The 22,149-nt window shown below is 35.1% G+C and overlaps 1 protein-coding gene across 20 annotated transcripts in view; it reads right to left on the reverse strand.

Annotated features, from left to right (window-relative positions):
• The window catches only part of magi2a (membrane associated guanylate kinase, WW and PDZ domain containing 2a), a 396,131-nt gene that overhangs the window by 243,407 nt on the left and 130,575 nt on the right, over window positions 1–22,149 (reverse strand). For all 20 annotated transcript variants that reach the window (XM_069192438.1, XM_069192437.1, XM_069192436.1 and 17 more), the window contains exon 2: window positions 16,587–16,703. In XM_069192438.1, the coding sequence (XP_069048539.1) occupies window positions 16,587–16,703 (117 nt within the window). The remainder of the gene's footprint in view (window positions 1–16,586; window positions 16,704–22,149) is intronic.

Genomic DNA, 22,149 nt, shown 5'->3' on the forward strand with positions numbered 1-22,149 from the left:
ACCCAGAATCTCAATAAGCTTCCCAGTTCCTGTTGCTAAAAAGCAGTTCCATAACATAATGCAGCCTCTACCATGCTTCACAATAAGAATGGTGTTGACTGGGTGACAAGCTGTGTCAGGTTTCTGCCACATGTAATGTTTTTCATTTTAACCCATTACCTAAGCAAAAGCATAAGCATTTCTTTAATGAGCATTTCTCATTAAAACACACGAAAGCATATTCTTTTATCTACCAGGTAAGTCAACTGAGAATAAGTTTTCGTTCATAATGATAACTCACAGACCCATTCATACAGCAGGGCTTTTACAGGCACATTCTGAGCGAAGTGTCTTGCTCAAAAGTACAATAGCAGCGTCTGCAGTATATTCCAGATTTGAACCTGCGGCCCTTTATTCCTGTTTCCAGACCCCAGATCTCAATTCCACAACCACACCCTTATTTGGCCCCAAACAATATATTTCGTTTTGCATGATCTCAAAACATTTGTAATCTTAAATGCTTTCTTAATAAAGCATAAAGGCTATGTGGCGTAAAAAAAAAGATATGAACATTGTAATCAGACCTTGTAAATACATGTGTAAATTGTTTTTAAAGACTAGTGCTAGCAAAGAAAACACAAAACAAAGTGTAAAACCACCTGAACACCCCCTCCGCATTCCAGGGGTGAAGAGATTGGTGTAATTGATATTTACCCTACTTCATCAATAATCAATAGAACAGCATTAACATATTAAAATAAATTATACAACACAGGACAAAATACATTTAAAACTAACAATCTTACACTATCAGGGGACATGTGAGTCTAAATGAATAATACATGGCTGAGTAGGTGTTTCAAATTTGATTCGTTTTTGTATTATTGATTAGAGAACCACAGGGCAGTGTACTGAAATAATGCCATGCTATTTTTGAACTACACTGTGCTCCTTGTTCATCTTTTCATTTTTGAATGCCTCAATGTCAAAATATCTTAAATTAAAAACGTGTAATTCAGCAATTTGTATTGAGCGCTCTGCAAGCTTTGACTGTGCTTAGAGATATGCTGATTTAGCATAATGTATATTATATTACACTAATTACAGCAAAAGGAAAGCTCATGGGATGAGAACATATAGATTTCATACTTACATTGTGGAGTGTTCTATCAAGACACAACAAAATTATAATGTACAAATACAAGACAGAAGGTAAAATTCAACCAGGTGTGTATGACCATCTCCCTTATTGGAGAATTTTATAACCAGTAGGTGACAGTCTTCAGTAATGCTACTTGACATCTTCAAAAAAAAAAATATTCTACACACTGTGACAGTTCTGGGCAGCTTCAGTATATATACATTCTTTTTACATTAGGAAAATCATGTTTTTCCTATTTTTATGGAAATATAGTCTTCTAAGAAAATACTTCAAATAAATCGGAAGCACTTATTTTATTATATCACAGAAATATAAAGGCTCTGTTTAAGGCATACAAATAAAGTAAATAACACTAATTATATACAGTATTTTCCTTTTTAAATGTAGATTACACTGAACTGTTGCATTTAAATGTATACTACAAATAGTTATGTATAAAATATATTTACAAAATAACTAACCTAAACAAAAAAAAATAGATTACACATTTCTAACAAACACATTTGAAATAAAATAGATAATATAAAATAATGTGAGCACATATTTTTAATTAAGTTCTAATTATTTTTGGTCCTTTCCTACAGCCTGTTTTGCATACAGTGATTAAAATTTCAATTGAAACAATAATTGAAACTGCAGAGGTAAGCCACATGGTGTGTGCAAAGATACAAGATCTCACTGTTAGCCTTTGATTACTGTATATGACAAATCTGTTAATGTTCATAACTTGAACACTTGAGAGTGTTGTGCATGCAAAAGAAAAACAGTTCCTTAATGTGGCAAATCTGATGTAACTGACTTTCAGGCAGTAATTTTGTTTACTGCAATAATAAAAAGGCAGAGGTTTCCAGACCTGCTATAGCATAAATGGCAAAATTCAAACTGAATCATTCAATGTTGTTAAGACAGTACTAACTAAAGCACTGGGAGGAAAAGATCATAAAAGCCAAGTTTAATTCTTCTGCTGCCTCAAAGGAAGAATCCAGTACTGTAACTTTAAAGAAGTGTGTTCTAAATTTAGTGGAGGTCAAACTGTCTGAGAGATTCATAGGGGCCTAGAAAAGATTGCCAGTGATTATGGCACAGGTTTATTCTTCCTTCCATCCCTTCTTTCTTATTTTTAACTCATATGATTTCATCCTGAATTCTACAACTGATTAAAGAAAGTGGATTTTTTAAAATACAATATTTGAATATTACATATACAGTATATTGAATGGCATTAGAAACACAATTAACTCTATTGAATTCTTTACTCCTTTTGTGTTTTTAATGCCTTTCAGTACATTTATGTAGTCCTGGATGTTGTAAATCTGCTATTGTGTGTATATGATTAGTCAATACAATCACAGGATAAACAAGTCACTGATATTAGCACTAATTTGTGAGGTATTGCTGGCTTCATTTTCAGTCTGGAACAAATACTTGTACATACAGTACAGTGATAACACTGATAGCCTGTTAGCACATAACTTATCAGAAAAAAAGTCTGAAACGATTGACTTCCTACTGTGTTTTTACCAATGTTCAGTTCAGTAGAAAAGGAGCCTCAGCAGGGACAGCCTTTCTTCATGTAGCATGATGCCTTGGGAAGTATAACAAAATTTTCATAGAAGCAGGGCTATGTTAGTTCTATGCAACTGACATGATGGAAGAACTGCTTGGTAATGATGCAAAAACAAATCAATCATACATAGACTTCACTCACACGGACAACCCACAAGTTTTTAACCACAGCTGTAACTGACAAAGCATCATCAACGCTCAGTTCTCGAAGACGTTTAGCAAACTGTCCCACTGAAGAAAACCCAGCAATTGTTTTTGTTCGCTTTCTAATTCACTAAACCATGCTCTTTGCACAACTTGTATGCTACAGGAAATAATGGCCTTAGTAATGAAACTTGTTAATTACATTTGAGAGAGCTCTTGCCTTCAGCAACAACTATTCAAAGCCATTTTGGTCGACATCTCAGCTAAGTACAATGATTTATTGCTACACAATGATGTGCAACTCTTGAACAAAAGTAAAGACCTTGAGAGTTTGTGGGTGCTCCTGATGGGGATTCGTACTTTTGTCAAGTCAACAAAAAAGCTCATCCCATTCTACAGTTTGAGAATAATAGTGCTGCACTGGTAAAAGCATCTCTCTTATGTAAACTTAATTGACAGATAAAGTAGCTTAACCTACTTAGCTTATAATAGTATATAATAGTATCTTAGTCACAAACCAACTGTAGGACCATATGGTTTGTGATTTGTATAAGGGTTGTGGCAGCCTTCCAAGACAAACTGCTTTTTAAGTAAATGTGCACAGAAAGACAATTTTTTTAAATACAGTACACGATTAAGAAATTAAGCTCTAAAATTGAGTTAGATAAAGATAATTTTTAAGTTTGTTTGCCTTGAGTAATAACTAACTGAGATGTCACTAATTGAACATTATACAGTTGTATTATTTAATTTTTACTACACTTGCATGTTTATTCTTTATTTACTGCTTCAAGTTTCATAGCTAAAATATTGTACTTACATTAACCCATGCTATTACTTATGTGTTTCTAACACTCATTGCTTCAACTTTTGAAGTTGCCATTCATCCATCCATTTTCTAACTGCTCCATCCAAGTGAGGGTCACAGGAGAGCAGGAGGCTATCCCAACAAGCAATAGGCCTAAGGCAGGATAAACCCTGGATGGGACACCAATCCACTGCAGGGCACACTCAAAGACAAACACACACATGTACACCATGTCTAATTTTCCCAGATGCCAATTAACCTATCAATATGACTTTGTACTGCAGGAGGAAACCAGAGCGCCTGGCAAAAATCCACATGAACACAGGGAGAATGCACAGTATAAGTTCTGTGCAGATACAGTAGCAATCCAGATCCAGTATTGAAACCTGGGCCCCAGCAGTGCAAGGCAGCAATGCTAACCAGTGCACAACCAAGCCACCCTATTTGAAGTAAACTACTGTGGGTGATAATTGGGGGTCATTGCACTACACTGGCTAAATCAAACCACAGAAGTTCAGAAAATACAATTAATTTCCACACATAAATTAACCACTCCTTTCATTATCAGATGTTTTCAATATGAATTTCAGTTGGTCTTCCCAAAGCTTTCACTGGACATTAGTTCTAGGCATAGGACAAAAGACTATAATGGGGTCCTAAAACTGAAGATGGAAAACTAGTTGACTTGCCTATGAAAGAACCATTTTGGTTTTAAATCTGGGGACAAGCAATGATATTTTCCATAGATGTGAAAAGAAAATACAATAGGGTCTATACCATCCATCATAATGCTGAGAGACATGCATCTAATATTGCAGCTCATTTGATGACTGACGTAGGGCAACCTGGGGTAACCAAGAGAGAATGACTCCCGCTAAGAGCTGTTTTTAATATTTGTGTGGGAATGCTTTGGAATTCCTGCTGAGCTGAAACAGACACTTTTCACCATAAATCGTATACTCTGCATGCTACACAGGATTTAAGAACTAAGCCTACAGTAAATCTTCTAGGCATATAACCCACAAATATAATATAGGTACTTAAAATGGATGTCTGGGGCTCTGGACTACTTTGTGCTGTGAAACTCATGTTTGTCTATTTATTTTTTTGCATATTTGTATTGCAAAATAAAGAAACACATTAGAATGTAGTCATTTTTTTTCTAAAACCAAAAAAGCATTATTTAAAAGGTTGTTTTCTGTCACTGTTGATTAAGCAAACCCCACTTCATAGACATGCAATGTTCTCTTTTCTATATACTTTTGTAACTCAATCATTAATATAAAGAAGTGAATATTTGAATATTTACCATGCCTTACACCACAGCCAAGACAAGCATCAGGATTGTTGATGAAAAAAGAAAGTTTCAGCAGTTACTTGATCTACAGTATGTTAAAACGGTGCCCAGACATAAGAAATCCTACAGAAGCAATTTATAAAAGGAACCTGCTGCAATGACATCTGAAAGAAAATGAAATACATTTAAATCCCATTAGTGACAATGCATAACTGTCTCTAATCTGCTGCCCGTAAGGTGATCCCTGCAACTTCCTGGGTCCTGCAGGGATCACCTGCAGGATGGCATTAGTGAGAGACACACCGCTCCTCCAATTGGAGCAGAACCTCCTATCTATCACTGCGAAACTAGTAGTACACCAGAAGGTGAATAAGGCTTAATGGGTGGAAGAGCTGCACTTAATCATCCTCACTGTGTGGGTACACGGGTTGATTCTAAATGCCAAATAAAGTTTATCTGAAGCTTATTGAAATTAAAAATAAACAAATATTCAATTTCAACAGAAAGGTTAATAATTTTTGCAAACAAAAGCATTTTGAGTATAAAAATTAAATACTAAAAATGAAATTAAATGCGAAATACATTTTATTCAAAATTCTACAATTGTTTGTAGTTTTTTATTCCTAGTAGAGGTCATGACAACCCAGAAGCATAGGTCACTAGGCGGGACCACCGACTGTACAGGACAGCGGCCCACTGTAGTACACACAAACACACGGCGACAAATCAGAAAGAATTCGACAGGACGAAATACAAAATTCTTTAAGGCTGTAGTTAGAAATTTAATAATAATTTAATAGCCAGTTTCACTCAAGACCTCAAACCTTTTCATTTCATGTCTTTTTTGGTTGCCAATTAAACCTCTCAGCAGGCTTACAGAATCACTGTGCCCATAAGGCATGCTAAAGAATTTCAATAGAAGTCAATGGTTTGTCTCTCACCTATGTCCTGAAGTTTTTGATATGCTGCTGCCTTTCCTATCAGCACACAGAAAAGCAGATAATAGTTTAAATATTACCTACTTTAGTTGGAGAGCTGGGGATCATATGGTTCATGACTGTCTGCCCTACTCTATTCCTTTTCCAGACTGTCACTGTCCCTTGGGTAGTTATTCATTAAAGCCATTAAGCAAAAGCTTTATCAATTAGCACAGCTACTACCTTTAAGAACTGTGATAAAGAAACAATAGAAATGCTCTAGAGATTCATGCTATACATAATCATACAAAATTGACATCTCTGGGATTTTTAGTCTTTTTACAGAGACTACAGCATATACAGTTAATTCTTCTCTCAAAATACATTTATGTATTTGGAAACTGTACCCTATTTTTTCTCTGTGTCAAGCACCCAGTTTGCCTTTTCATATGTACCTTTAATGGGAGAAAGTAGCAGAATTTGTCTGTGTATTACATAGTTAGTTTTGGAGCCTTTGAGCTTTTTGGCTAGAAGCAAATAAATTATCAATGGATTTCCTGCCACTGTTAAGATCAAAAGAGAATTGATGAGGAAAATGTGACATGATTCTTTCTAGTCATATTATCAAGACATATTTTTGAGAGTGATCTCACACAAAACCCCAGAATGGTATCTTGCTTGGTGAACAAGCTTCTACGTGAAAGATTAATTAAATAATTAGCACATACAAGCTAATGGAACTATTGAAATCTATATTTCTAATCACCATAGTTTTGGACATTAGTTATTTAAAGATTTTATTATATAATTTCTTGAAAGTAACATTAGTTTTTGAAGTAATAAATAATGGATTTGCTAAAGCTGCAAAAACATCATTGGCCATTTAATAAAATGAAGTTTGACATTTAAAAAATGGGCTGCTTAGCCATTACAGTATATCTTAGCAGACCTACATTCCTTTCTTTTTACTAAGGAACAATTGCTTTTCCTTTTTACAATTGAACAATTTTAGGATTAAAAGAGCTGGAAAGTCATTAAGCTTACACATTTTAATCATACAGAAAACCTGTGAGTAAATTCATTCTTCAGGGTCTAAGTTTAATTAACCACACATTAAAGGGTATGAAGTTGAGATTGGATACTTAACACAAAGATCATTAATGTCTGTTGTATATCATTGCTGCTCGTTTTGCAATTCATATTCTAATGATTTTCTATTGAGTTGTCTTAAAATTCTCCAGTTTCAACGGAAGTATTGGAAAAAAGTGTATTGAGACTTGTTTGCACTTTTTAACCATTTCAAAGCACTTTGAAACACTTTGTTTACATAGAATATTAAGATGAAACTGGTGCTTACAAGATCAGGACGTGGTACTGTCAGTACTTCATAGCTTTCATGAGCTAATACCACAAGTGACCACAGACCAATCACACACACCCTCCTGTACAACTACTAACTAAATGATGTAGTAGCATTAACAATACAAGAATACAAATTCAAAGCTTAGATTTATCTAAGATGATACATTTGAAACATGCTTTCTACTAAAACAGCATTTTGAGAAGTGTCTTTCTGAAACCAGGTGTAGATCATGTGATATTATGTCAATTGCTTTGACTCAAGCATGTTTTTCACAAACTCCCGCACCCTGAATTCATATGTGGATTAACTAGAAATTAATATAAGAAAAACATAAAAATAAAGACACAAGAAGGTGATCCCCCTCCCTCATTAATGATACAGTAGGCGGTAGTAGTTCAGGTGGGTAGCTGCGTCAGCATGCGTAGGCTGCAAAGGAACAAGTTATAGGTTTATTCCATGCTGAAAAAAAGAAGAAAGAGAACACAACGTTTCGGCCGTGGAGCCTTCTTCAGGTGTCACACCAATGATACAGTAGTCCATGTTAAACGTGAGACATGCCTTCATGAACATGATCTGTTTTTTTTATTTTTAATTTACAATATCAAGATTTCAACACTGTCACTTTTATTTACAAAATGTTTCCAAGTTTAGTTTGATTTGTTTTAAAACATTATATTTTAAATATTATTTTAGTTTTTATCCCTTAGAACTGCTTTTTTTGGCTTTTAATTGATCTGCAGTAGGCTTAATTGCTTTTGCTTTGACCAAATAGGTCTTATTCCAATTAAGTGGAATCAATATTAGAAAAATAGCTACAAAACACAGCTAAATATCTTGAAAGCCTCTTTAAATGTTTTTTTTTTTATTTGTATTCTTAAATTTTAGACAGTTATCCCAAATACCTCCTAAGGTAAGCCAGAATTATCTAAGAACAGTTCTGAGCTATTGGAATTAATAGGTTGTTTCTTTCTTTGGCTAGCACACAGCCAACATAGAGAAGAATGAAAGGCTCTTGAACTGTGTTATCAGTCTCTCTGCAAAAATCTGGTTTACATGTTTATGTGAATTGCTCTTTTACTCTTATGTCACCTGCTGAATTTATATTGCTAACAATATCTGTACCTCCTTTTTTCTTATATCGCAAGCTTCTTAAATGTATCAGCGTTTTTTATGCCAATCTCTGCCTGTTTTGCTCCTGTCACCCCAGTTTTCTCTCAGACATTCAAATAGGCCCCAGGATATTGGGAGCTGCAGTACTGCACATACAGATAACCATTCACAGCAGTTTGTTGCCATGACAACAAAAAGGCTAGCTATTGCTTTTGTCAAAATGCATGACGTATTCATCTGAAAAGGAAATAAAACTCTAAAATATTTCCTGATTCAAATTATTTTTATTATTACAGAATGTGCCCTGGATATTTTATTACAAAACGTAATAATATGCTGTTTCTCAGGAATGTTTAATTTCATTTTCTTTCTCAATCTTTTGGATTGATAATATCATTTCTCTAATTTTTCTTTGAAAAGCACCCTCTCTTCTAGATTCAGATTTTGTAAACCTATTTTGATCTCAAGTCATGTAACAATTCTTTTCCTGAACTGCTGACACAAGAATACATTTTATAAGGTATTATAATCAGCAATTTGAGATAACTGTAAGGAAATTAGGTTCTGCAAATGGAATTCTAATAATACTTAAGTAAAAAAAATAATGCAGTGTGCATAGAGGTTTCACATTTTTATTTGACACGTTTAAAAAGTAGAGGTAAAAGAATCTTCAAAAACCTGATACTTAAAATTTGAAATTCACAAATGCACATGTATGATGTGTTTAATCTGAACTTAAAAGAGCATTCATGTTTCCTAGGAAGGGTTAATAGTTGAATTGTAAAAAAATGAGAAACAAATGTTAATGATAGTAGTTTAATATCATTAAATGAGAGGTTAATGAGTGGTCTAAATTGCACCACTATTTAAAATAATTGCATACAGTAGACAGCCCAAATGTTGTATTTTCTGACACCAATACTGCTGTTTAGCAAAGAGATAAAATGTTTGCATCGTATGAAGCAGAAAATAATAAAGATTAGTTCAGAGACATTTTTACCTACTATATTCAATTACACAGAAAATTGAATTACAGTAAGTTTGCATTTAACTTCTGATAAAGTCCTAAGTCAATATTCAGTCTGCTTGTCTTATATTGTCTGTAAAAACTCAACAGCTCTTTTATTACAAAAAATAAAAAAAACATGTCTTTGAAATATTTGAAAATAGATTTTTTCCTAAATTATTTTTCTTATTAATCTCTGGATAGATCAGTTTGAAAAGAGTCAAAGGAAACTTTTAATTTTCACAAAAAATCTAATGAAAAACTAAACAACACCAAGTGAATGTCAAACATTTGTTGCATAATCAGTGGCACACAGCTAGTGTGTATTCATTAACTATCATGAAACTATTTATTGTATTGGTCTCCTATGTGCTAATGTACATAACATGCACGGTACCATCTTGTGGAAAATTCTCAAGTTTCACTGCTTTGGACTCACCATAAGCAGAGTTCTTTGTTAATACTTACAATACATGCATATGTATGTACAGGTACAGTGCCTTGCGAAAGTATTCGGCCCCCTTGAACTTTTCAACCTTTTGCCACATTTCAGGCTTCAAACATAAAGATATAAATTTTTTATTTTATGTGAAGAATCACCAACAAGTGGGACACAATTGTGAAGTGGAACGAAATCTATTGGATTTTTGAAACTTTTTTAACTAATAAAAAAATGAAAAGTGGGGCGTGCAAAATTATTCGGCCCCCTTGCGTTAATACTTTGTAGAGCCACCTTTTGCTGCGATTACAGCTGCAAGTCGCTTGGGGTATGTCTCTATCAGTTTTGCACATCGAGAGACTGAAATTCTTGCCCATTCTTCCTTGCAAACAGCTCGAGCTCAGTGAGGTTGGATGGAGAGCATTTGTGAACAGCAGTTTTCAGCTCTTTCCACAGATTCTCGATTGGATTCAGGTCTGGACTTTGACTTGGCCATTCAAACACCTGGATACGTTTATTTGTGAACCATTCCTTTGTAGATTTTGCTGTATGTTTGGGATCATTGTCTTGTTGGAAGATAAATCTCCGTCCCAGTTTCAGGTCTTTTGCAGACTCCAACAGGTTTTCATCCAGAATGGTCCTGTATTTGGCTGCATCCATCTTCCCCTCAATTTTAACCATCTTCCCTGTCCCTGCTGAAGAAAAGCAGGCCCAAACCATGATGCTGCCACCACCATGTTTGACAGTGGGGATGGTGTGTTGAGGGTGATGAGCTGTGTTGCTTTTACGCTAAACATATCGTTTTGCATTGTGGCCAAAAAGTTCGATTTTGGTTTCATCTGACCAGAGCACCTTCTTCCACATGTTTGGGGTGTCTCCCAGGTGGCTTGTGGCAAACTTTAGACGAGACTTTTTATGGATATCTTTGAGAAATGGCTTTCTTCTTGCCACTCTTCCATAAAGGCCAGATTTGTGCAGTGTAAGACTGATTGTTGTCCTATGGACAGACTCTCCCACCTCAGCTGTAGTTCTCTGCAGTTCATCCAGAGTGATCATGGGCCTCTTGGCTGCATCTCTGATCAGTCTTCTCCTTGTCTGAGCTGAAAGTTTAGAGGGACGGCCAGGTCTTGGTAGATTTGCAGTGGTCTGATACTCCTTCCATTTCAAGATGATCGCTTGCACAGTGCTCCTTGGGATGTTTGAAGCTTGGGAAATCTTTTTGTATCCAAATCCGGCTTTAAACTTCTCCACAACAGTATTACGGACCTGCCTGGTGTGTTCCTTGGTCTTCATGATGCTCTCTGCGCTTTCAACAGAACCTTGAGACTATCACAGAGCAGGTGCATTTATACAGAGACTTGATTACACACAGGTGGATTCTATTTATCACCATCAGTCATTTAGGACAACATTGGATCATTCAGAGATCCTCGCTGAACTTCTGGAGTGAGTTTGCTGCACTGAAAGTAAAGGGGCCGAATAATTTTGCACGCCCCACTTTTCATTTTTTTATTAGTTAAAAAAGTTTCAAAAATCCAATAGATTTCGTTCCACTTCACAATTGTGTCCCACTTGTTGGTGATTCTTCACATAAAATAAAAAATTTATATCTTTATGTTTGAAGCCTGAAATGTGGCAAAAGGTTGAAAAGTTCAAGGGGGCCGAATACTTTCGCAAGGCACTGTATGTGCATTCTGAAACAACTCCCTGCTCTGACCTCTATATACTGTACATACATACATGCATACATATATTCCATAATAACATGATGGACTATGGATGGGTGTGATTTGTTTTCCAACCAGCTTTTACTAATACGGATGCACTGTCACAATGGCTCAGACCAATCATACAGATGTTCTAATAAGCTTTTCACACAGGGTAAGTAATGAATTACCAATATAGCTGCCTTTCCTCATTCTAAAGGATTAGTGACTTGCTTGGATGGTTTGAATTGCTCTCATTAAAACTGGCTGACAACTGAAGGCTTTGCAATTGCATTACTTTTCCGATGAGAGCTGTCCATGGTTCTGAATATATTATGAAATTTATTTTTCTACATATTTATGTGGCTTTCTTACTCAAGGAGCACAATCTGCATTTAATCTACATTGGTGTTGTAAACGTGAATTCGAAGATTTATATTGTCAAGAAATTGCCAATGGTTTGGCCAAATGCAAATTTTTACTTCCAAACAAAACCAATGTGTTTTATTTTGCAGTGCCATCCTTGGTCTATCTATGATTTAAAAGACATATTTAATGCAATGTGTCTCTGATGACATATACCATAGCAAGATAAATTAGTGTATGTAACAGAATAAGTAAAGACTATTTACACAGCCAAATAAAGGCAGTTAAAACTATCAAAGAGTTCCTCATGCAATATTTGAAAGAAAATGTCTACCGTTTGGATGTTTACATGTATGAAGCAATGAGCTGTGAATTAAAAAATCTCAATGGAAATAATTTGTTTTTATTTCAACTTAAAAGTAATTATTTATCATCACCTGGTGCTTCTCTTTGAAAAACTATGACTAATTTTAAAATATTCATGTTATTAAGTACTGTATGTTGTACATACTTTCCTTGATGCCATTTAAAAGAACAATTCCTTCAAATTCCTTACCGATTCCAATTTCAGCTTCTGTCCCTAATGTGTATTAAAATAAAACATGGAGATCAGTTACATTATAAAATGAGCTCTGACATCACTGATTTTTGTGAGGTTGAGCCTAAAACTCCAAATCTCCTTCTTGACCAGAGGGAAATGACTCAGTTCTGCTGCAATTTTCACTATACCAGTACAAATAAGGGAAAAACTAATCTGCAAATAAACCTAATAGTGCAAATATGAAAACCCCAGCAAAGAAGAATGTCTTTTAAGACATTATAACAGTACTAGGAAAACACAGTTGATTTAGACATAGTGTACAGTAATTTAAAAGAATGAACTGTGGTCTTAACTTTGTGGTTTAACTTCTAGGCACAGTATGAAACTGATACGAACATCAGAGCAGGAATACATCCCCAATTAGCACACTGATGAACATTGCTTATTGACATTTGATTACTAGTTTTACTTTTTTTTTCAGGATCTCTCTATTAAACTGTTTTTTTTGGGAAAGTTCTATGATTAGTTTCATTTCTAAAACAGTAGTTTTAGAGTTCAGTACGTTTGATTATACTATTAAGTTTCCATGAGTGGCTATCTGAAAATAAAAAAAACATCAGGACACCTGTACTCTTCAGAAAAAAAGTTTCACCATCTCCTCTTTATCTTTATCCCAATAAAGTATCTTTGCTTAATTCTAGTTCTAAACAACTGGTTTTGGTCCCATGCTCTTAACATACCATTATCCATTCCCTAAATACAAATGTATTTGATTGCAAATTATGCTTGTGTCTGAGTGTGTCAATGATTTTACATATCTTCAGCCTCTTGAGGCCAAGTATATAAGGATACTGCACTTATTGTAACGTTCCTACAGTACTTTAGCTACACTTACATCAGCTGGGATTTGCTAAAATGTAAAAAAGGTTCTTTGGGTCATTAGCCTGAAATTGTGCTTCCCTTTGTAACGTGTCTCTGAAAAGTTATTTCAGTTTAGTTTGTCAAAAGACAAACTGTAGAAGAAATTGATAGTGGTCAAATTATTTTTTTGTAAATTTTAAATGTAAATGTATATTTACAAATATATATATATATTATTTCTAATCAACATGTTTGTATGAGCTTTACCAAAAAGCATAAATGTCATAATATTTAATCCCATCATTCTCTGTTTTTCACATTCATCATGAGGAAAATGGAGGCACTTCTTTACACAAAGGGTAGCAGGAGTATGGAGTATCCTGGATGAGATACTTAGATCAATTACAGTGGTGCTAGAAAATTTGTGGCAGAAATTTTCTGAATTTCTGCATAAATGTGACTGAAAATGTGATCAGATCTTCATCTAAGTCATAAATATAAAGAGAACCCAATAAAACAAATGACACACAAAAGGATATACTTTTTCATTCATTTATTGATCAAAATGATCCAACATCAAATGTCTTTGTTGGAAAAAGAATGTGAACCTCTAGGATTATCAGATCAGTTGAGAGGATAATTAGAGTCAGGAGTGTCAATCAATGGGATGACAATCAGGTGTGGGTGGCCCTGCCCTATTTAAAAAACATAAACCTGAGTCTTCACTACCAAAGTCTGGTCTTCACCACACAGGTTTGTGAACGCATGCCATGCCTCGATCAAAGGAGATTTCTGAGGACCTCAGAGAAAGAGTTGTCGAAGCTCATCAGGCTGGAAAACAATTTCTAAAGACTTTGGGCTTCACCAATCCACTGTCAGGCAGATAGTGCACAACTGGAGAAAATTCAACACCATTGTTACTCTCCCCAGGAGTGGTTGTCCAACAAAATCACTCCAAGAGCAAGGCGTATAATATTCCGGGAGATCACAAAAAACCCCAGGGTAATGTCTAAGGATCTGCAGGCCTCTCTTGCACTGGCTAATGTCAGTGTTCATGAGTCCACCATCAGGCAAACACTGAACAAGAATAGTGTGCATGGGAGGATAGCGAGGAGGAAGCCACTACTCTCCAAGAAGAACACTGCTGCCCATTTAAAGTTTGTTAAAGACCACCTGGGTGAGCCAGAAGACTACTGGAAGAATGTTCTGTGGACGGATGAGTCGAAAATAGAACTTTTTGGCTTAACTGAGAAACGTTATGTTTGGCGAAAACCAAACACTGCATTCCAACAGAATAAGAACTACATTAAAACCGTGAAATACAGTGGTGGCAGTATTATAGTTTATATTATAGTTGTATCAGCAAATTCTACAGGAGAATGTCAGGGTATCTGTCCGTGAACTGAAGCTCAACAGAAGGTGGGCCTTGCAGCAAGACAAAGACCCTAAACACACAAGTCAATCTACCAAAGAATGGTTGAAGCAGAAGAAATGTCACGTTGTGGAATGGCCGAATCAAAGTCCAGACCATAATCCAATAGAAATGCTGTGGCAGGACCTGAAGCGGGGAGTTATGGGAGGCCACCAACATCACTGAGTTGAAGCAGTTCTGTAAGGAGGAATGGGCCAAAATTCCTCTAAGCCGAAGTGCGGGATAGATCAACAGTGACCATAAACGTTTGGTTTACATACTTTTTTCGACAAAGACATTTAATGTTGGATCATTTTGATCAATACATGTAGAAAAAGTGTATCATTTTGTGTTTTATTTGTTTTATTGGGTACTCTTTATCTATTTTTATGGCTTAGATGAAGATCTGATCACATTTGAGGTCACATTTATGAAGAAATTCAAAAAATTCTAAAGGGTTCACAAACTTTCTAGCACCACTGTAGCTACTAATAAATGGGCTAGATGCACCAAATGGCCTCCTCTCATTGGTACTGTAATCTTTCTTATTTTCGCATGTTTTAACTGATGACTTCAATGATGCTAGTTTTCCAAAAATAGTTTATCTTTTATGGCTGCACGGTGTCAACTCAGAAACAGCTCTGAGTTAATGAGTTTCAAAAGACCATGTGTATTCTGGACCACAGACAGAAACCTCAAACACTTTGCAGTCCCTTCACTTTTGTTTGCCTTGTGCAAAGAATCAATGTGCTTACATACAGTATCATGTAGATGAGAAATGCATTTCTGCTCTAAGGATTTGAACTATTTTGAACATAATGTCTATATAAGACAGTACTGCTAAATGGGTTTAATGGGAAATTGGTGAGGGTAGCACCCATATTTTAAATGGGGTTCTGACATCACTGTTTTGCCAAGCCATGGCTGTGCATATCAAATAGGAAATAATTTATTAACGATGTAAAACTAAACATTGAGAGGCATGAGATACAGGTACATAGGATTTGGTATCCTGAAAGCTTCACTATGAGCATCACAGATTGAAAACATGTATTCAGAATGTACTGTATGTATAACCAGAATTTGGCAACAGACAAACACATTGTGAAATTTAAATTACCCATATTTTAAACTATAAAATGTTATAGTAAAAACAGATGATGCAGTTTATTTTTAGAAACAAATTACATTCAGTTTAGATGCTTGAAAAGCCATCGGGGTTTGATGCCTCTACTGTGCTGTGGAATCAGTATGCTGTTCCTCAAGATTCAAAATGTAATCATATGCCTCTGTGCAAGATCAGAATTTGAACAGGCTTACTAAAAATACCTACTACATCAATAAATCTTTATTACTTACAGAGACAATTTTAGTTCCAGTTTATTTTATCCAAATGACCTTTACATAAAATTGAGGGATTTTATCAGTAAACCTAGAGGTAGGATCCAGCAGTTATTTGTCCAATGTTTCTCAATGGGGAGCTTAAATACTGCCCTTTATGCAAGACCTTTCAGTTCCTTTTAATGCAGCTGTCTGCTCTTCTCATAAGATTTAGGTGAAACCAGCAGATTCTAGTGAGCTACATTTAACATTAAACACAACGTTTCGGCTGTGGAGCCTGTGTTGCTTATACTCGAAGAAGGCTCCACAGCCAAAATGTGGTTTTCTTTCTTCTCTTTTCAGCATGGAATAAACCTATTGTATGAAAATAAACTATTGGTAGGGACAACATACTTTTTACAGATAAAACTGGAAATTGGTATATAAAATAAAAGAAAGGCAAAATGTTTACATGCCAAATGAAAGCATACAATGAAATACTTGTAACAAGCCCAAAAACTGACTCATGATGAAACCATATTTTAAAGGTAACACAATTCAAAGACTATTAGATTTCAGACTCGACTTACACGGCACTGTCCGGAGGTAGAGGTTATCTCGAATGATTTGCTGAAGCTCGTGATCCACGGAGCCCTTCTGGAACCGTAAATTGAGGTAGTGGCGAAGGTCTTTGTCAACTATACCCCCTGCACACAAAAAAACATACAGTATTCCAGTTATTATAGTAACGAATAAAAGGCACTTTCATCATAATTATTATTCATATGGTCCACATGGTGAGTGATTAGAACTGCTCTAATGCTTGGAAGTCCTAGTTATTTACTATATTGATTTTAATGTTTTTTTCTAAGAAATAATAAAGTCTTTGGATGGCATGGTGGCTCAGTGGTTAGCACTGCTGCCTTGCAGTGCTAAGGCACTGGGTTCAATTCTGGGCTTGGGATGCTATCTGCGTGGAGTCTTGTTCTCCCCATGTTCTCATGAGTTTTCTCTAGTTGCTCCATTTTCCTCCCAAACTCTAAAAATATACTGGTGGGTTAACTGGCGTCTGGGAAAACTAACCCTAGGTGTGTGTGTCTGTGCATCCTGTGATGGACTGGCATCCTGTCCAGGGTGTACCCTGCCTTGCGCACACTGCATGCTGTGATAAGCTCCGGCTTCCCTATAACCCTGAACTTAGAAGAAGCAGTTAGAAAATAGATGGATGGAATAAAGGCTGTATAAAGTGACAATAACTGCAAACTTACGTATTCTCTACAATGCTTTCTGACACAAAAGTAAAATTTGCATAGTTAACCATTATATAATATAAAAAGTCTTTCAGAATTTTACTGTATTAAAAAAAGCATGTAACTAAGCAAATATTCACTGAAGCTGTTTGAAAGAAAGAACACAGGGCAAGAGTCAAGTAGCATAGTATTTATTGTGTCAATTAAGCTATTTTGTTTGCTTAAGATAGAATATTTGCTTCATATTCTTAACATTTTTTAAAAGACAAACCACTTTAAATTTTTAATTTGGTGTGCATTCAGAGGCTATACTTGATTTCTGGCATAATGATTGCTTAAAGTGTACTGTAAACAAAATCATATCAAACACCCTAGAGACTACACAAACTCATCCAAGATCTGGACAAAGCAAAGACACTAACTTTAACTTCCAGTAATAATGTTGATGAACAAAATATGGACAGGTTTCTCTCACCAAAAGCAAAATTCACTCATACACTCAATATTGAGTAGTAGTTTTCTCAATCACAAGAAGAACTCATATGTGAGTCTGCCAGCAAAAAAAAATTAATAAAAAGCTTTCAGGTTCTCAACCAACTTGAGTTTCGCCTCCCCTACGCATCTCCCTTGTGGAAAAACATTTCTCAGCCCAGCTCATGTGTTCAAAAAGTTTTCACATTTGATTTCACTGCCCTTTTCTTTTTATAAGTATATTCCATTATTATGGCATTTTAAGTCTCAGGATTCAAGGTTAATGTCATTCCACCTTATTATTAATTATATTTTACTACTTCATGCTTAATTATCATATTATTTTATTTTTTAAAGGGGAACTGCAGCCCCAATTTCTCTAATCAGTTATTCAATCACATTTACAAAATAAATTGACCTCTATGGTCTGGTTTTGCCATTTTATCACAAACCACTGTTCTCGCCATGTGCGAAAGCAAGAGTTTGCAAGAATTGTGACGAGGCGGCCCTCCCTGCTCACTACTAACTGTTATGACTAATGTAATGTGATGTACGAGCAAAAAAGTGCTGGCCGTGCAGCAAACATTTCACGCAGAAATGTTCCAACGTGATCGGCATATAGAGGCGGTGTGGTGGCTCTGTGGCTAAGGATCTAGGCCTGTGGCTGGAAGGTTGCTGGTTCGTATCCCGCGGCCGGCAGAGGAATCCTACTCCTGGCAAGGCCCTTAACCCCAGCTGCTCCAGGGGTGCCTGCGCTCTGACCCCAAGTTTCTCTCCCTGTCTGTGTGTCTCATGGAGAGCAAGTTGGGGTATGCGAAAAAGACAAATTCCAATTACAAGAAATTGTATATGGCCAATAAAGTGATCTTATCTTATCTTAACAAGTAAGTAGTATTTGTCGACAAAGCCGTCTTCACTAATGTAATGTGATGTACGAGCAAAAAAGTGCTGGCCGTGCAGCAGAAATGTTCCAACGTGATCCAACGTGATTATTAAAATAATAATTTTAGTGAAGTCAAAAGCAATATTTCTATTGGATTAAAAGAAATGTACAGTATTCACAAGCCTGATTGCATAGAATATAATAGGGCTGCTTCCAGTCACCAGACGTTTTGTTGCCCCATTCTGAATCGCAGAAAATGACGGCAATATGGCGATGCACATACCTGGAAATTTCAGTCTATTTTGAGATGTAAATTGGAGGTTTTACATGTTACTGTGCACATTTTAATGTCATTGTGGTTTGAAATGCACTAATAAATTCTGATTTTTTCTAACCCCAAAATTAAAAAAAATGCATTGCAGTTCCCCTTAAGTTAAGTTAGCTGTTGATGAGAATAACAGGGAAACTGACCCTTGCTTAAGATTATTATTCTTAAGAATTTACAGAGGGAAACATGTACAGTCAAATAAGGGCTTCTTACACTGATTGCACATTGCTACTGTACAGTATGTAACAAAGAACATAATACGATGAAAAGAAAAAGAGCATAGTCATAAATAAACACAAAGTTCCTATTCAAAGGTACTGTACAGATACAGATACAGATATAGATATAGATATAGAATATAGATTAATTCTATATTAAAAGGTGAAAGGAAAGAAAAAAAGCACCTTGTTTCAGATGTGGAACCTTTTACTGGTATTTATTAATAACATTTCATAACACATAATAATACTGCAAAAGACTCCATATTTAAAACATTTTTTTCTTCCTTCTGTAAGATCTCTACAGTAGTTATTCCTTTGCAATTAACATACTTACGCACCTTCCCACTCAGACCTGTTCATTATAATTTTTGTTGGTTTGATAGTCACATTCACTGATATTTTGAATGTTTCAGTGGCTTTTTATCTGAACCACTCTATTGAGGTGTATTTTAGGTTTATATTTTCTCAACATGCTCTTTCCTAACTGGATGACTTATAAATCTTGCTGACAATGGTGTTTTAGTAACATTTCATAAAGGAAATACACAAATCACAGAGGTGTTGAAGTTTTATTTTTACCAGTTCAAATGAACTTATTGTCATTTATTGTGCTCTCCTAGCGCTAAAGCACTTTATACTGTATATACAGTAGTATGCCATTTGATGGCTTCACTTACAGGATAAAGCCCAGCTTTAAATAACGATCATGTTTCTCAAATTAGTTTCACTTAAACCTTTTCACTGAAACATGCATGTTAAAATCGGTGTTCAAACTATTAAAAAGGGTTATCATTGGACCAAAAAATGACCAAGTTACATGTACTGTATATGTGAATGTCTTTAATCTTCTTTGAAAACTAGTTTTTGTACACTGTGTCACAAAGAATGTCCACATTTAAAAAAAATTATGTTAATAAATGGGTGAAAAATATGATAGATGCTTTTGTTGTTTTCTCTTCTCACTAGATAATGAATTTGAAGTTTTGAAGACCGATGTTTGGTTTAACAAAAGTCACAATTTATACACCAGACTCAGAGTGATTAGAAGACTCACTGTTGTCATGTGTCTTGAAGAAACTGCCTAAGAATGCTATTTTTTATGGATAAATAGTGATCTTGTACCAAACAGCTTGAAGGTAAAACTCAGGGGAAGTACTGTATTTTAAGAGCCCTTCAAAAAAGATGAAAGCAGCCAAATGTTTACTACCTCAAAGTGTGTTCTGATTTTACAGGGAGGAAAATTAAAAAGAAAAAAAAAAGAACGCCAATAGAGCAAACAAATGGTGCACAGAGCTTCAAAACTCTTAAATTAAAAAGAATGAGGTATACAGGACTGCCAATGTAGCTACAAAGATTAAAGTAGTGAGATCATGTCACACCAAACAAACTTTACACTACTTTTGGGTGGAAAAGTATTCTAGAAAGCATGTATTACAATGTGAAATGTACTGTAGTTGTAGTTTGTTACAGTCTAAAACGTGTTACTGACATTTCAGATTTTTTTTTATTGTATTTGTATACTATTTGTATACTAGCTCAGGTCTTATAAGTTTTTTTACATAATAATAAAAATATAATATAGTAGGTTTTATCATTAAAACCTGTACAGGAGCACTGCAACCTATTGCATGCAAAATATTTATAGTCCTTATGTTTTCACATTTTTATTGTTGTTTTATTACTGAAGCTTTCACTTTTCAGAGAGTTCTTAAACATATAACTGAGCACATTTTCTCTGTTTACATCCTCATAGTACCAAAACACTATCCACAAGTACATTTTAAATGATACACAGCTGATCCAACATCACATAGTCAAAACTTGGAAAGCGTCCCATTCCGTAGGTCAAACCCCTGGAGAGATCTGTCGTGCACTGATCTCCAATAAAATCTTACACTAGACTTCAAAGCTGAGGTGTGCTCAGGGATTTTTTTTCACTTCAGTTGTATAATGGAAAATCTGTTTCATGTTACCTTTGAAACGAAAGTAGGCAGGACAAGTTTTTGAACATTTGGGAATCAGCAGACACTGATGTTGTTTCCTTTAAAGCAGCAGAATTCATGTACAACAGCATTGATAAGCACAGCCTGAAATGCTCCTGCTACCCCCTACTCCCCTATGCATCCCTGCAGGTCACAATACACTGAAAGGTTTGAAGGCTGTTTGCAGTAAATATGCAGTCTCAGCAAAAGCTGTGCATTTAAAAAGTTTAAAGAGAAAAAAAAGAAGTTAAATAAACATGAAAAAGCAAGAGTAGATGAAATAATCCAGTTTTATCAAAGTAAAAATCAATTTGAAAAACTATAGTAATAAAGGTCACAATAATACTGATCAAAATTTAGGAGACAATTAAAGGTAGTGAAATATTTGAAAGCTTTTAAACCATATAATAGCCATTCCTTTTTAGTTCTGCTGATTTTTTTATACTGTATGAGGTTTCATTAATTTCTGTATTATCTGTTTTACCTCTAACTAGTTTTAACTAACTAGTAGGTTAATAATTCTCTAGGAGTACTTTAACCAATGCCAGTGTGATGTGGCTAGTATTGAGCATTGCTGGTCTCTGAATTAAAATTCTAACCCAGCAAAGGATGTCTGAACTAAAACATGTAAATTATTTAATTGATTTGTATGAGTAAAATGACAAACCTCCTTTTCAATGCAGTTTCTATTCACAATGCAGATAGTCATTCTTTTCCCTCCTTTTTGGTAGCAATAACATCAGAGCTTTACCAGGCAGAAAACATTACATTGTCAGTTCCTATTAGACATGGCAGCATCCAAATGCTGTACAAGAATACAATTAAAAACTGAACATCTAATACACAAGTTTCCTTAAAATCGATTAAACCACAGAAAAATGTAAAATTTTAATTCTTTAAGAAATATGATTTAGATAATACTGAAGTAAATTAGATACTGTTAATTAAATAGACTATTTTAACGCATAGCAATTCACCTAACTGTGAGTCTTAGTGGTGGTGTTTATATAGAATTTGT

Source organism: Lepisosteus oculatus, chromosome 7, assembly GCF_040954835.1.
Source record: "Lepisosteus oculatus isolate fLepOcu1 chromosome 7, fLepOcu1.hap2, whole genome shotgun sequence".
In the NCBI taxonomy this organism is placed as follows: domain Eukaryota; kingdom Metazoa; phylum Chordata; class Actinopteri; order Semionotiformes; family Lepisosteidae; genus Lepisosteus; species Lepisosteus oculatus.